At 42.3% G+C, this 14977-nt stretch overlaps 1 protein-coding gene across 1 annotated transcript in view; it reads left to right on the top strand.

The window, feature by feature from the left end:
- LOC101697015 (cilia- and flagella-associated protein 337-like) overlaps positions 1-14977 on the top strand; it is a 120593-nt gene that overhangs the window by 45162 nt on the left and 60454 nt on the right. The window contains 2 exon segments of the mRNA XM_087199478.1: positions 2614-2731; positions 5536-5605. Coding sequence (XP_087055604.1) covers positions 2614-2731; positions 5536-5605 — 188 coding nt within the window.

Raw genomic sequence — 14977 nt, forward strand, 5'->3', positions numbered from 1 at the left:
TGGTACTAAGATGAAGAGGTTAGTGAAAGCAAACCTCAAATTTTAACTTCAGAGCAATTTTAACAGAAGATCAATTTAACAACACCCCACCCCCACCCCCGCCAAACATGAGCTAAAAGATTCCCACAGCACCTCAGAGGAAGAAGCAGGTTGAGGAGACATTATTTCTATTTGCAGGTGAAGAAACACTTCATAGGGTAAGAAAAGCAGACTTTAACTGATTTTCAGAGATGAGATCAGATGCACTGGAGCATTGTTATGGAAGCCTGGTAAAGTTACACAGTAAAATAAATCTTTAAAAAAAACAATTCAGGGGCTTAAATGGAGATTTTCAAGTATTCAGTGTTAGTTTCTAAGGCACTATTGCTGACAGAGAAAACAAGGTGTGGATTTTGTGAGTGATGAAGTATGGAGATTGAGATCTACTCAGTCTATTAACTTTCTGGATTCTTGGCTGGGCAGGTGGAGGATGCAGGAGCTTGCGTGGAAAGTTCCAGGAAACTCAGCAGCAGAGAACTTCAGCAGGCAATAAGCAGCCTCATGGAAAGATATCTCTGAGATGCATGGAAACCTGGCAGGAAGTCCATTTAGAGAAAAAGGGAGTCCTGACACAGACTCTTCCTCACTCCTTCAGGATACAAGAAAGTCTAGCAAGAGTCATGATCAAAGCAAAAGCATGTACTGAGTGATTGTTTGCTTAGGAAACCAAAGTGTCTTTCACTGGTCTGATGGGGCCACCATTTACTCAAAATTCTCAAGAAATCTCTTTTTAGAAGATTGAAACATACAAACTTAATACTTGAAAAGTAGTCAAAAGCAATAAATCTTTAAGGAAAAATATTTAAATGTTACTTCTGTGCTAAAGATTAGAAAGAACAGGATAAAAGAATCGTTTTTTATGATAAGCCAAATAAATAGGAAAACAATTACAGGCTTGGCATCTCTAATCTGGACATCAAAAATCTGAAATACTCCAAAATCCTAAACATTTGCATGTTGACATGGCACCGCAAATGGAAAATTTCACGCTTGACCTCATGGGACAGATTGGAGTCAAAACTCAGATGCATTCAAGTCTTTTGAGGGGTAGGGGTAGAATGTTATGGTTTGTATCTAGATGTCTCCCCAAATCCTCATGTGCTCATAGAAGGGGCTTTTTGGAGCTGGCTGGATCTAGGGTATGTGATACTGGGATTAAGGCTGTGGTACTAAATTAGTCCACTGATTGGAATTAGCATAGTTCAGGGTGGGGATTTAGCTCAGTGGTTCTGGCACCTGCCTCTCAAGCATAAGGTTCTGAGTTCAATCCCCAGTACCAAAAATCAGGAAGAAGAGTCATCTATAGGAGAGGAAAAATAGACAGAGAGGGGATACATACATATGGGAGAGAGAGACCGACTGTCTCATACTAATTTCACATTTTGTTAGGGAGCAATTTTCCCAAGGCTCCTCTGCTGATTCCTCTTTATCTGGTTAGCCAAAAATGGGTCATGTCTTGGTGTATCAGCCATTTTTACTGCAATAGCAAAGTGTTAAGGCTGGGTAATATATAAATGAAAGAACTTTCTTTAGTTCACAGTTTTGGAGGCTGAGTATAGACAGCATGGCACTGGCTCTGGGGAGTCCCCAGCTGCATCTCCTCCTGGTGGATGGCATCATGGGAGGGTTGTGTGTGAGAAGAAGGGCCTGTGTGGCAAGACAGAATGCCAGAGATCCTGGGAAGGGACCAGTCTTCTTCTTTTGTAATAACCCTGTCATGAGAACTAACAGAAATCCTATGAGAACTACATTAATTCCTTCAGAACACCACACCCCCATTGACCTCCCACCAGTCCCTGCCTCATAACAGTCTTGCCTCTTCTGAGGTCACCACACTGGGGACAAAGCTTCCACCATATGAGCCCCTGGGGGACAATCCATAGCACTTGGATTTTGTGGCAGGGAGGAAGGGGAGGGTGGCAGTTGGGTAGACAACCATGGTGCCCTCCACTCCTGATCATGTGCGATGTACCAAGTGCTCCAATCCTGCCTCTGCTGTGGGAAGGACAGACTGTCTAGAGCACTGGTGTTAATTACTCAATAATTTCAGACCATTTATAACATTCGAGGACGTGGATGCTGCTGCCATCTGCCTTCAGGCTGAAGTGGCCATGAGCAATGTCCACCTCGTTGTAGGACTGGCTTCGAAAGCCAGCTGTCTTCTACAAGGCTACCCAAGTCTCAGGTGGAACACACAATCATAGTCCTGGAGTTCTGACTCATTCTATATTTTTTGACTCCTTGCTCCCTACTGGGGAAGCTCTTTTGCCTTCCAGTCATATACCTCTCAGGACAAAATAAGAGCAGCACACGTCAAATGTGGCAATTACATACTTGGTTTTTCTAGAACTCAGAAAAAGGAGAACATAAGTGGTCTCAAGTGTTCAGAAAGGTCCTTATGGAAAAGTTGGTGAGGCCTTGGAGAATGGGAAGAATGTATACAGGTGAAGAAATGAGGGAGCAGGAAATTCCTGGCTCAGAAGAGCCTGAGAAAAGGCTTCCAGTTGGAAGGAGCAGGATGTGGAAGAGCCAGTTGTTCTTATCTTTTTGAGATTTGTATGTTTTTCTCTTCAGAACTTGGAAAAAGATGCCCAAAGTTGAGAACATGCCAAACATCACCATTCATAATGCTACGATCAATCCAAACGTGACCTACATTCATTGGAAAGTGCATGGAGCCTGGGTTACTCAGGTAAAAATACATCTCTTTCCAGTTGTGTCACATAAACAATCAAGTAAGAATAATATGCATGTGTATTCTTTAATAAGTCACCACTGCTCCTGTGACAATGTCCTAAACTTAGCTGGAAACAAACAAAAATTAATATTACATGAAATACACAGAACAGCACAAAGAATGATAAACAGCTGGTTTCTAGAAGCTAGTGAAATTAATCAATTTGAGCTTCCTGGTGGGACAGGTTTGGGGGTTTTGGGGTCTGAAGATATTAGGTGGGGTTTCCTTCCTTTTGTAGGAGTAAGAGTCAACTCAATGACCAGAGTGCCTTAGGACTGATAATGGGATTCTATGCATGAGATTGGGCCGTTGAGAATTGTACTGGCTCTGAGAAGCTAAAGTAGTGCTTCTCAAGTGTATAATAAAACAAGACATTAGTTTTTATATTAAGAGAGCCCAGAAACCATATGTGAGTAGACATGGCAGCCCAAGGGGCAGGAAGGGGAGCAAGAGTCCTGGGTATTGATATGACAAGTGCATCCAACAAAGAAGCACAAAGTGCCAAAGATTTATCCCTCTTTATGAATACGTAAGGCTTACACCGCACAGAGAAGTTTCTAAATTAATAAGGCTTATGCAAGGAAAGAATGATAAGAAGTATTATAAAGCAAAAAACAAAATAGGAAAACCATCAAACTCATTTGATACATGAAAAGGAAAATTAAAGGTGAAGAAAAATTGGATCAAGAGAAAATAGCATTTATCTAAAAGAGACTAACAATATTTTGAACATAAATGGAGGAAAACAAAATATCAACCCTGCAGAACAAAAATGAGAATTAGGAAAACCAGACCAAAAAAACACAATAATCTGACTAAACAAGCACATGTAATACTATGATGTGCTTCTTAGGGGCGGTTGAAATGAGCTTCCTTTTTTTTCTTCACCTTCATTAGGTACAGTTTACATATTATAAATCCATCCATCTTACATGTACAGCTTATTGGTACAAAGTTTATTGAGTTGTAGAATTGTCACCATGATCCAATTTTGGAACATTTCTGTCATCTCATAAGATCCCTCCAACCCATTTCCACCCCAGCTCCTGGCAACCACTTATCTACTTCTTGCCCCTATGTTTATCTTTGGTAGCCCATTTCATGGGAGGATACCATACATGGCTTTTGTGTCTGGCTTTTTCTGTTGCACATAAGGGAGCCATTCTTATTAAGTGTGGAGATTGTGTTCTCCAGATCCCCATCTCCACCTCTGGACATCCCACCTCCTCTGTTTGGCTCTGTTCAGTCCTCCGTGCCACCAGAAGGCAAAAGGAACAATTCCAAGAAGCAGAACTAGTGCTACCTGAGGGCAGCTTATGTAGAGGGCTGGGGATGGGGAGAAGAGCCTGCACTGTTGGAAGAAAATAAAGCCAGAATAGTGTTGACATCAGTAGTGGAGACATGGAACCTGTTGCAAAGGGAGAGTGTATGGTAGGAGAGTTCTCCAGCTCCAGCTGTCTTGTTCGGCCTCGTGACTCAGGAAGTATGTTCATGACCTTGATTTCTGGGGAGAATGCCACATGAGCCACCTTGGGGGACCCTTCTCCAGCAGAGGAAAGATGCAAGGCAATTCCAGGGGCCTGCAATGTTCTGCTCTCCAGCCACTCAGTCCTGTTGTTCTGGATCTTAAACTCCAGATATCCCCTTTCCCCTCTGAACATACCTGCCTTCTTTCCATCCCTTTGGGTCTCTGGTTTTCCACTGCATAAGGGTTAGAACCAAAGGTCATCTTCCTTGCAGTCACTTCTGAGCTTAGCATTGTGCCTGCAACAACTAGATGATGAGAAAATGTATTACCCTTGCAGCTCAACTGTCATTCTACCAATACTCTTATGGCTTATCCGATTTACCACTCAGACTCGTTTTTTATTCATCAAACTTATTTGTACATTTTAGGTATACAATATTAAATTTGTACCTTTACATGATATATCTTGGTGTGAGAAACTGAGAGTGTAAATAAGGATCAAACTGTATAATGAGTAATGATAAATAGGAAGAAAGGGTCCAAAGGGAAAGGGGAAGTGGGAGGGGCAGGGGAAAGGAAAGAAAGGAAAGGAATAAATATGAGAAAAGGAAAAAACGGAAACAAAGTTTTTGTAAATAGGGAGGGGTAGAGAGATTGAAAAGAAGGCAGGGGAATGGGGAAAAAATAAGGACCACTCATACTCTTAACAAGGACTTCCACTGGAAGAGAAGGTGGCCTGGGGGGAAAACTCAAATTCCACCAAATCTGGTTCTTCACTCTTGACATGGCCCCGGCTGTCCATTACGGTTCTGCCCCAAAGCCCTGGCTTACCAGTCCTCACACACTTTGTGAGCCTAGCTCTTGATTTTCAAAAGTGGGAAAGTCTATGCCTCCCAGTATGATACTCAACATTACTTCTAATGTAAAGATGATTTCTAGGGAAGGATAGTTTTCTGTGTAAAACCCCCTGCAGCATTCAGATTTTCTCAGAACAACTAAAATAGGCAGCAGAAACAGCAGAGCAGTCTGGCAGACAGGATGCCCAGGATTGTATGTTCTGGTGTTAGCCTCAAGCAGTGCAAGGGGAAGGGACCAGGATGCACTCTGCACTCCACCAGGCCACCCACACAAATGGGTGCTTTCGAAAAATGTTCCTGTCCTCTAAACAAGTGGTTCTTTTCTCCCTCTAACATGTTTGGAAAGAATGCTTTAAACAATATTGCAAACTCTCACTTAACCTGGTGGGTGACCATCGTATTAATTAGTGTTTTCTCACTTTTTTTATTTCTAGCTGAACTACTATGATTCTATGAAAGCCATCATTTCCAGCTCCAACCACAAGCCCACGGCTCTAGTAATAAGTACTGCTCCCACTCTGTCACATGTGTGATGTTCTCTTTCTGGGGGTCAGGTCCTTGTAGGTCCACCCTTTATTGTCTCTACATTGCAATGGGCATCCCATACTCTGCTAATAACTCCTGATGTGGCCCCACAATGGGACCACCTCCATCGTTTACTGTGTCCTTAGTTTCCGAAGCCTCAAACAAGGTTTAGGAGATGGAGGGAGGGAGGAGAGAGAGAGAAAAAAAGAGATAGAAAGTGTTGGAAAGAGAAAGAAAGGGAGGGAGGGAAGATGCCACCATTTGAGTGCCTTTAATATGTTACATGATATTAAATATACAGGGATATCAATATGGAACAGTCGGTGTGGGGCATTTATATAGCAGACTTGGGAATTTATAAGAATTCAAAAAGCAAAAAAAAAAAAAAAGAATTCAAAAAGCATGAAGACTCAGCACCTGAAGACACATGGAATTTCTGGAAGCTAGACTTAGACTAAGTGGATGCCGAGGAAAAGGCCAAGGGAGAGCCCAGCTCCCTCATTTTAGGGATGATGTCTTAGCCTATTTTCTGTTGCTGTAACAGAATACCATAAATTGGGTAACTTATGAAGAAAAGTTTATATTGGCTCATGATGCTTAAGCCTGGAAGTCCAGAAGCACAGCAACAGCATCTGGAGAGAGGTTTCATGCTACATTATCTCATGGTGGAAAAGTGGAAGGGTAAGAGAGAGAGCATGTGGAAGAGCTCACTTTTATAACAAAATCTTCCAGGAGAACTAATCCACTCTCGAGAAAATGCCCTTAGTCCATTCTTGAATGTGATACACTCCCAGCCTAAACACCTCCGACTAGGCCCCAGCTCTCCTGACACCTGACCTGGGAATTAAGGTGCTAACACATAAAGTTTTAGGAGACACACTCAAATAACAGCCCCAGTGAGCAGCTAAGCCTGGACATGGATTTGACCAAGCTGATCTTGGGTCTTATGCTACTCATGGGGGAATCATTTCATCTGGACTAGACTGAGGACATACATCTCATCATTGAGTAGGTTTTAAGGGGGCAAGCTGGTCCATATTTGAAACAGGAATCCAATCCCTTTTATGAGAGACCCTTTCCTAAGTACCAACTCATGGTCTGAAATAGATGCAGCCTTCTGCCTGGTCCTGGAGCTTCCTAATTGGAATATTTCTTTAATTTCCACAGACTCTGTCCTATGTGCCTTACATGTTACCATATTTAATCACCATAACAATTTTATGGCTTACATTCCACTACTCATTTCATCTCACAAATGAGTCAGATAAACTACAAAAATAATTAGGATACTGTTCAGAGGTTTTGGTATTGTGCTGACAGGAATTCAACTCAAACTGAATTAAGCAAACAGAAGAATTTTGGGAATGGCTCATGTCACATATGAAGACCAGGAAAGCAAAACATCTCCACATTGAAGAATAGCAGGAGCAAGGACTCAAATGCTGCTCAGTCTCTGAGTCTCTCACCTGATTTCTTCTGCACACTAGTTCCCTTACATAGTAGCGAGCCCATGTCCTACACAGCTTTGCCACCAACAGTGGCTGGCTGACACCCTTGGTCCCTGTGCAACTACCCTAGGAAAGGTCTCACTGAAACAATATGACCAGCTGTAGGACAATCATGATTAAACTGATCCATGAAGATCAGGGGCCATAAGAACTGGAAGTGCCCATTGAAACTGCAAGAGTACAAGAAGGATGTACTTTCCAGAAATGGGGACTTGGAGGAAAGATTTACTAATGACCTAAAAAAAAAAAATGACTACTGCATAGAGTCCTACTCCCTTTCTCAGAATGGAAGGCCAAGTGCTGGAACCCAAAGCCTGTGCATTCAACCTTTGGATAAACAGCAAAGGGAGTGTGATGGAAATGCAGAGTCTTGGGCCCCACCCCAGCAGTGGATCAGAATCTGCATTTAAACAAGCTGCACCAACTTGTTTGCATGCTAAAGTCAGAGAGGTATTCTCTCATCACAATGATATACTAACATTTTTAAATTACTTACCCCCTGAAAGCCTTCTTAATTCCTCATACTTACTTCATTAAACTTCATAATTATTCTGTGAAGCTCTTGAGAGTATGTTGGAAAGCCCCATCCAATTATTCAACATCACCATCATCATATTTAATTTTCAAGTTGATACTGATGATAATTCTTTACATATGTCTGGCACTTGCTAATTTAAAGTAATTTTCATATTTGTCAGTGGTTCTCAGTTTGGGGTACCACTGAAATTATCTGGGGACTTTATAAAATCTGGTCTCTTGGATTTTATTTTCAGAGATGCTGACATAATTGGTCTGGGATAAAGCCTGGGCATGGAAACTTTCAGAAGCTCTAGCAATGACTCCAATATGCATCCAACAGTTCAAGAAAGTATGGCCTAAGCATCTGTAACTTTTTAGATGCTTCTTTTTCACTTTAATTTGCAGTCAAGTTCAAGAACCAATTGTGTATATTACATTATTTGATCTTCGCAGTGGTCAAGGGAGGTATGAATTATGTACATCCTCATTTTACAAATGAGGACACGTAAGCCTAGGTGAGTTTGCCTGCCGGGTCACTTAACTGCAAAAGGTAGAACTGGGCTGGACTCCAGTCTTCCTGACTCTAAAGCCAGTGTACCACCTGCAATCCTACACTCAGGTTGTTAAAGGCCTTCAGGGTCTGGGGCCTATTCTGAGACAGCCTAGTTTCAAAGGGATCTTCTCGTCTTGGAGCAGAATAAGTCTGTGCTGCCAGAGAAAAGAAATGCACTGAGAAAGTTGGTAGTAGAAGCTGCCTGTCCTGGTGTCTTAAGATCTAGGGCTGGACTCCCTCTATACTTGGGGCAGTGGCAGCTTCAGGGAGGAATCTGTGAGGAGCCAGACACAGACACTAGCATCTGCTGCCCAGCCAGCCCCACAGATGAGACAGGAGAAGCAGAGAAGTGGTTGAGGTTGGAGTTGTATAGACAGTCTCATGCCACATCATAATGTCCCACTCAAGGACAGACCACACCTACAATGGTAGTCTCAAAAGGTTATAATGAAGCTGAGAAACTCCCATCGCCTGATGATATCATAGCTGCCAAGATGTCATAATGCAACACATTACTTATGTTTGTGGTGATGTTGGTACAACAAACCTACTCTACTACCAGTTGTATAAAAGCATAGAACGTGCAATTTTTATTTATTTTTTATTTATTTATTTTTTGGTACGAGGGATCAAACTCAGGACCTTGAGCTTGGCAGGCAGGCACGGCATCACTGAGCTACATCCCCGGCCCCAGCACATGCAATTTTTTAATGCTTGATAATGATAGAAACAATTATGTTACTGGTTTATATATTTACTATACTATGCTCTTATTGTTATTTTAGAGTACTCCTACTTATTAAAAAAACGTATGCCGTGTTCCAAGGGCAGCAGCCTCACATAGTTACCTAACTTTTGATTGTATCAAGAGGTCACATGGAGTAACTGACCCATACACACCACGATGTTAGCAAAATGAAATACCTAATGATCCTTCTGAGGACATGTCCCTGCTGCTAAGTGCTGCTTCTAACTACCTGCTGTCCCTTCTGCTCTTTCTCTCTGCTGCACCTGAGATCCGCCCCTAGACTTAAAGGGACTAGTTTGAGCTCACCAAACAGTGCCTTTGTAATGCATAAAATATTTAACACATGTTTAAATGACTCGGAAGTCAGTCACCCACATAATAAGGTAAGCTATTTCTTTTTTATGCTTTCCAGCCCAGCTGAGCCGGTGTGTTTCTGAGCCTTTGGGAAGGCTGAAATCCTAGGTTTTCCCTTACCTTAATCCCTTAAAATCTAATTCCATTTGCTACTGAGCATCATGGAGAATCAATAATGACTCATACCATCATCTAAGCCTCCTATGACACACTGCCTTGCATTTGTCTTTATAGGAATCATCCCATGGTCTCTTCCAGTTCCCTGATTCACACCCTGAGAGTTCAAGCTGACTTTCAAGGAAACCTTTTATAAATTTTCTGATTCACTGATATTTAAATTACCAAAGTGTTGGACTTGCAGTAGTTAAGTTTCTTGGGAACTTTAATTGGACTTCTTGGAACTGGGAAATTTGGCTTTCTAGAATGCTGATGGATATGAATTCTAAGAAACTGAAATTCAGCTTTTGGAGGCTAAAGCAACTCAAAATTCAGTATTTGTTTGGGAAAATCAAAAGCAGTGACTCAAAAACAAAGACCACCAAGTTCTAGCCCTGGTTTAACTACTAACAGAGCTGAGATGTTGGCTGTGATGTTTCTCCTCTAGTTCAGTAAGTGCTAAAGTTTGGATGTGACTTGAATGTGTCCTGCAAAGGTTCATGTGATGAAGGCTTGGTCCCCCATAGGACAGGATTAAGAGATCATGGAGCAGGGCTGGGGATTTAGCTCAGTGGTTTCACCACCTCCTGTGCAAGCGGAAGGACCCGAGTTGGATCCCTGGTACCAAAAAAAAAAAAAGAGATCATGGAACCTTTGAGGCGAGGCCTAACAGAAGGTGGCTACATTATTTTTGGAGACATCACCCTTGGAAAGAATTAATGTAGCTCTTGTGGCACCCAAGAGAATGAGTTGTTATAAAAAGAGCAATATTGGCCCCTCCCTGTCCTCTGGCTTCCTGTCTCTCTTACACACATGTTCCCATTATGGTGCCATCCACCATGTTGTATTGCAGTCAAAAGAGCCCTCACCAGATGCTGAGAAGATGGCTGCCCAATCTTGGACTTTCAGCTTCAAAGATGTGATCTAAATAACCTCTTTATTTACTAAGTACTCAGTTTCAGGTATTTTGTGACAGCAACAGAAAGCAGACTAATATAATAAGAAAGTTGGACACAAGCTCTAAGGAAGCTTCCAGCTCAGATTCAGAGTCCTCACTCTGCTGAAAGCGTCTTTATTCATCCTTCCTCCTTACATCACAGAAATAGAGGCTATTAAAATTGCTTACTGCTCCAAACTACTGATTTCATCAAATAAGAATCTCTTGAGAGCTACAAATCCATATTATAGAAGGATTAGTCCCCACATCAACATCATTCTAGTGACTTTTTTTTTTTGGTACTGGAGATCAAACTCGGGTCCTTGTGATTGTGCTGCAGACGGCAAAACCACTGAGCTAAATGCCTGGCCCTCTAGTGACTTTTTATTGGGTGTTTACAATATGCCTGGCATGAATCTAAGGTAAGAATATTGAAAATCAGAGAACCTTTGGACTGAAACTTCTGGAAAGAGTTGCCTACAATTCCTTTCCAATTCCTTTCCTCTCATTCTCTTAAAGAACCACCCTAACCTTGCCTTTGGTCACCATCACCACCAAATTTACTCTTTTTTTTTTTTTTCTTAAACTCTTTTATTGGTACATTTTAGGTAAACAATACATTTACATTTATCTTTGGGTGCTTGTACCTGTACATGATGTATCTTGGTTCTTATTTTTTCCCCATTACCTATGCGCCCTTCACCCCTAAACTCTTCCCTATTTACATACTTTGTTTCCATTTTTTTCTTTTCTTATAATTTTTCCTTTCCATTCTTTCCTTTCCCCTTCCCTTCCCACCACCCCTACCCCTTTGGACCTTTTCCAATTTCAAAGTATCATTTATTAGTTATTAATCCTTTTAGTCCTTATTTATACTCTCAGTTTCTCACACTAGAGAAACTATTCGGTATTTACACGTGTGTCTTATTTATTTCACTTATGTGTACGGCCTCAATATGCATCCATTTAGCTATAAATGACTTCTAGTTTCTTTATGGCTGAGTAGTACTCCATTTTATAAAAAAAACCTTGAGATTCCACCTCACTCCAGAAAGAGTGGCTGCTATCAAGAAATCAACCAACAACAAATGCTGGCAGGGGTGTGGAGAGAAAGCAACTCTTCTCCATTGTTGGTGGGAGTGCAGACTGGTGCAACCACTATGGAAATCAGTGTGGAGATACCTCAAAGAACTAGGGCTGGAGGTCCCATTTGACCCAGCTATTTCCCTGCTGGGTATTTTCCCAAAAGAATTAAAAGAATCATACCATAGTGATATATGTGCACCCATGTTTACAGATATATGTGCACCTATGTTTATTGTGGCACAGTTTGTAATAGCTAAAGCTTGGAAACAGCCCAAGTGCCCATCAACTGGAAACTGGATAAAGATGTGGTTTTTTAACAAAATTACTCTTTTAAGAGTCCCATTGTCTCTCATGTTACCAATTCCACTGACTCATATTCCTCTCATTTCTCTCTCTGTATTTGAAATGCCTGACCACTCTGGCTTCCTTCATCCACTTCTCTCACTGGGTTTCAAAATCCCAACCTCTTCTGGTTTTCCTTCCATCCCACCAGTTATTCTATCTCCATGTTCCTTGCTTATTTCTCTACTTCCTCTTGATTCGATATTAGAGCCCCCAGTGTTAAGTTCTTGGTCATCTTCTCTTCCATGTTCATATCATTCTCTTGGTTACCTCCTCATTTGCCACCAATGTGTTGTCCATTCCCAACCAATATCTCTAGTCCAGCCTCCTCTGGCATTTCCAGTTGCCTTGGCTCCCTGTGGACCTCTAATAGATAATGGACATCAAAATTAAGTCCAAACCTGAATTCAGATCTTCCTCATACCCGTTTCACATCTTCTCCATCTCAGTTGGTATTTAGTCCATCTTTCCAGTTTCTCAGGCCAAAAACCTAGCGGCCACCTTTAACTACTGTCTCTCATGACTCACACCCAACCTGTTGGCTCCATGTTCATAATACACTTAGAATCTGGCTGTTTCTCACCAGCTGCACTCCTATCAATAAAAATCACTATCTTCTTTTCTTTAGATTCCTGTGACAGCTTCCTACCTGGTCTCCCTGCTTCCATCCACTTCCACATTCTGTTCTCTGCACAGTAGCCAGAGACTATGTAAAACTAGAAGTCATGTTCTTCCAAATCCTCTGCGGGCCCCTAGGGTCTTACTCAAGACCCTGTGTGATTCACCCCAGTTCTTACCTCTTTGGCCTCATCTGCTTTCATCTCTCATTCAATCTTTTCCAATCACACCAGTCTCCTTGTTTATATATTTGGGCACTTTTCCTGGTGTCTTCCTAGAAGGTTTTCCACAAATGTGCTTAGAGATTACTCCCCATTGTTTGCAAGTCTTTGCTCAAATGGCTCTTCTCACCTTCTACCCTGCGTGCTTTATTATATACTGGAACTACCCTCTTGCTCCTGGTGTTCTATCTTCCTTGCTTTTTTTCCCCTTGTCTAAACTCATACATAGATATCCTATATAATTTACCTATTATCCTTGTTGCTCACAGTCTTCTTCCCTCCATGCTAGGGATTCTTGTCTGTTTTGCTTACCGTTATACCTCCTGTGCTTAGAACAATGTGTGACACCTGATAGGTGTTCAATAAATATCTGTTAAGTGAATGTATCCGTGAAGTCAGAATTCAGACTCACATCCATCTCGCTCACAAACAGTGCTCTGAAGTATCATAATCCAGGAGAACCAGAACACTGTAGGGAAAGCTTGGCAAATGTCTTCCTCCTGTCTCCTCTCTCTGTTGGCCTGGTCCCAGCTTATCCCCACAGTTCTCCACACTCAGGCGGCTGCTACAGTCAATTGTGTGTGTTCACTCTGAGTGCTCGCACCCACCGTCACCCTTCAGTTGTTGCCAGAGTCATAACCCCACTGGGAAACAAGGAGTTGATTCCCTCAATTCTGTGACTCCCCTTAAATAGTTCTCATCTCACCTTAGGCAAGAGCCTGTTGATAACATTTTCTAGATCTTCCTTTATGGACTCCTGGTTTATGGTTTCAAAGATTGGTTTATGGTCAGCCACTTATTCCCAAATAGACTTACATGGGCGGTGAGGGGGGCGGGGATGTAACAGAGGAAACCAACAACGGTCCACAGAGTTCAGGAATTAGGAAGTATTTTCCAGTGCTTTTGTTTATTTAAGGCAGGAATCCACCTTGAATGTCTTGCTTTCTGCAACTAGGAACAAAGTTTGATTTTGTGACCACAGATTCATGGGCTCCTACTATACAAAGAAAGGTGGTGGAGAAAGGGGGTAAAATATAGGGAAGGCTAGGCAAGATCCCCAAATCCATCTTGAATCAGGAAGAGTGAAATTCTGAGCTTGGGGGAACACACCCACCTTTTTGCCAACCCCATGGGACTCCTATGCCTGTGGAGAGGGCGAATGAGTCTGTCCTGATGCTAAGAGCCACAGTGAGTACTCAGAATTAACCTTCCACCAAGACCCCAGTTCCTGAAGATTTACCTGCTACTAGTTAGTGTGCTGGAGGTCTGAACCTGCCTTGAATCTGCACGGAGTTTCCATGGTGATGACTTAAACTTTTCATCATCCTTCCTTCAGACCTTAGAGGAGAGCTATGCACTCTGGTTTCCATGACAACTACTTAAACATGTATCTATGTCTGGCTCTGTTGGAAAAAGAAGTGCTAGAGATCATGCAAATGAACTAGCTGCTCTCCCTCTGCTTGAAAAAAGTAAAATGAAAATGAAGTGACACACCTGCTTAGAAGTTTCTGGTCTCTGTTCATAACAAGAAGGGTGAACGTGTCAAACTGCTGTTGGAGGTGGGTGCCCTGCATCTCTCTGACACAGTGCTCATCCAGATTCTTGGTTCACTATGCCATCTTATGTAATTATCTGTGCTCACCACTTACCCCTCCCCTCTGCCTGGCAGCTGAAGAGCTTCAAGTTCATGGCTGTTTACCTTCCTACTGCATACATAGTAAAGGAGGAAGGGAAAAATAGGCCAGAGTGACTGGCCAACCACCCTACCCAACCCAGCCCTTGGCCACAGGGGAAAGATACCATGGGCCTCAGGATTGTCACCTCAATTCACTGTCAATATGTTATCTAGAGGTGGCCTAGGAGTCAGAGTATAGCCCCAGGTAATGTGGAAATCATGCACATAGTCATTTGGAAATGACTCCCTGTTCCCTAGTGGCCCTCGTGAAATAGAATGCAGGCACCCCTTACCTCGGAGCACTGGGCCAGTCAACAGGAAAGCACTCTGGTGCAGTCAAAAGGTGAGAGTCACTACCACCTTCCTGGATATGTCTCTGTACTCCACTTCAGTGAAGTACTCCTAAGCCAGAGGTAGCAGTGGGCTGACAAGCAGAATACTTAAAACACGTTTGGAAACTAGGTGCCAATATTTAAAGTTCTCAAAGTTTCTAATGAAAATAGAGACTTCCCATTTCTCTTGAAAATCTAGAAGACCTGCATCAGAGTTCCACTGTTTGTAGGACAGAGCAGCGCCTCTCCTTACAAACAAAGTGTGCACCTGCCTTGGTGGTGCTTTGCTGAATTGCAATCTC

This window comes from Heterocephalus glaber, unplaced genomic scaffold, assembly GCF_053883595.1.
Source record: "Heterocephalus glaber isolate CG9 unplaced genomic scaffold, H.glaber_assembly_v1.0 deba00001720, whole genome shotgun sequence".
NCBI classification, from domain to species: domain Eukaryota; kingdom Metazoa; phylum Chordata; class Mammalia; order Rodentia; family Bathyergidae; genus Heterocephalus; species Heterocephalus glaber.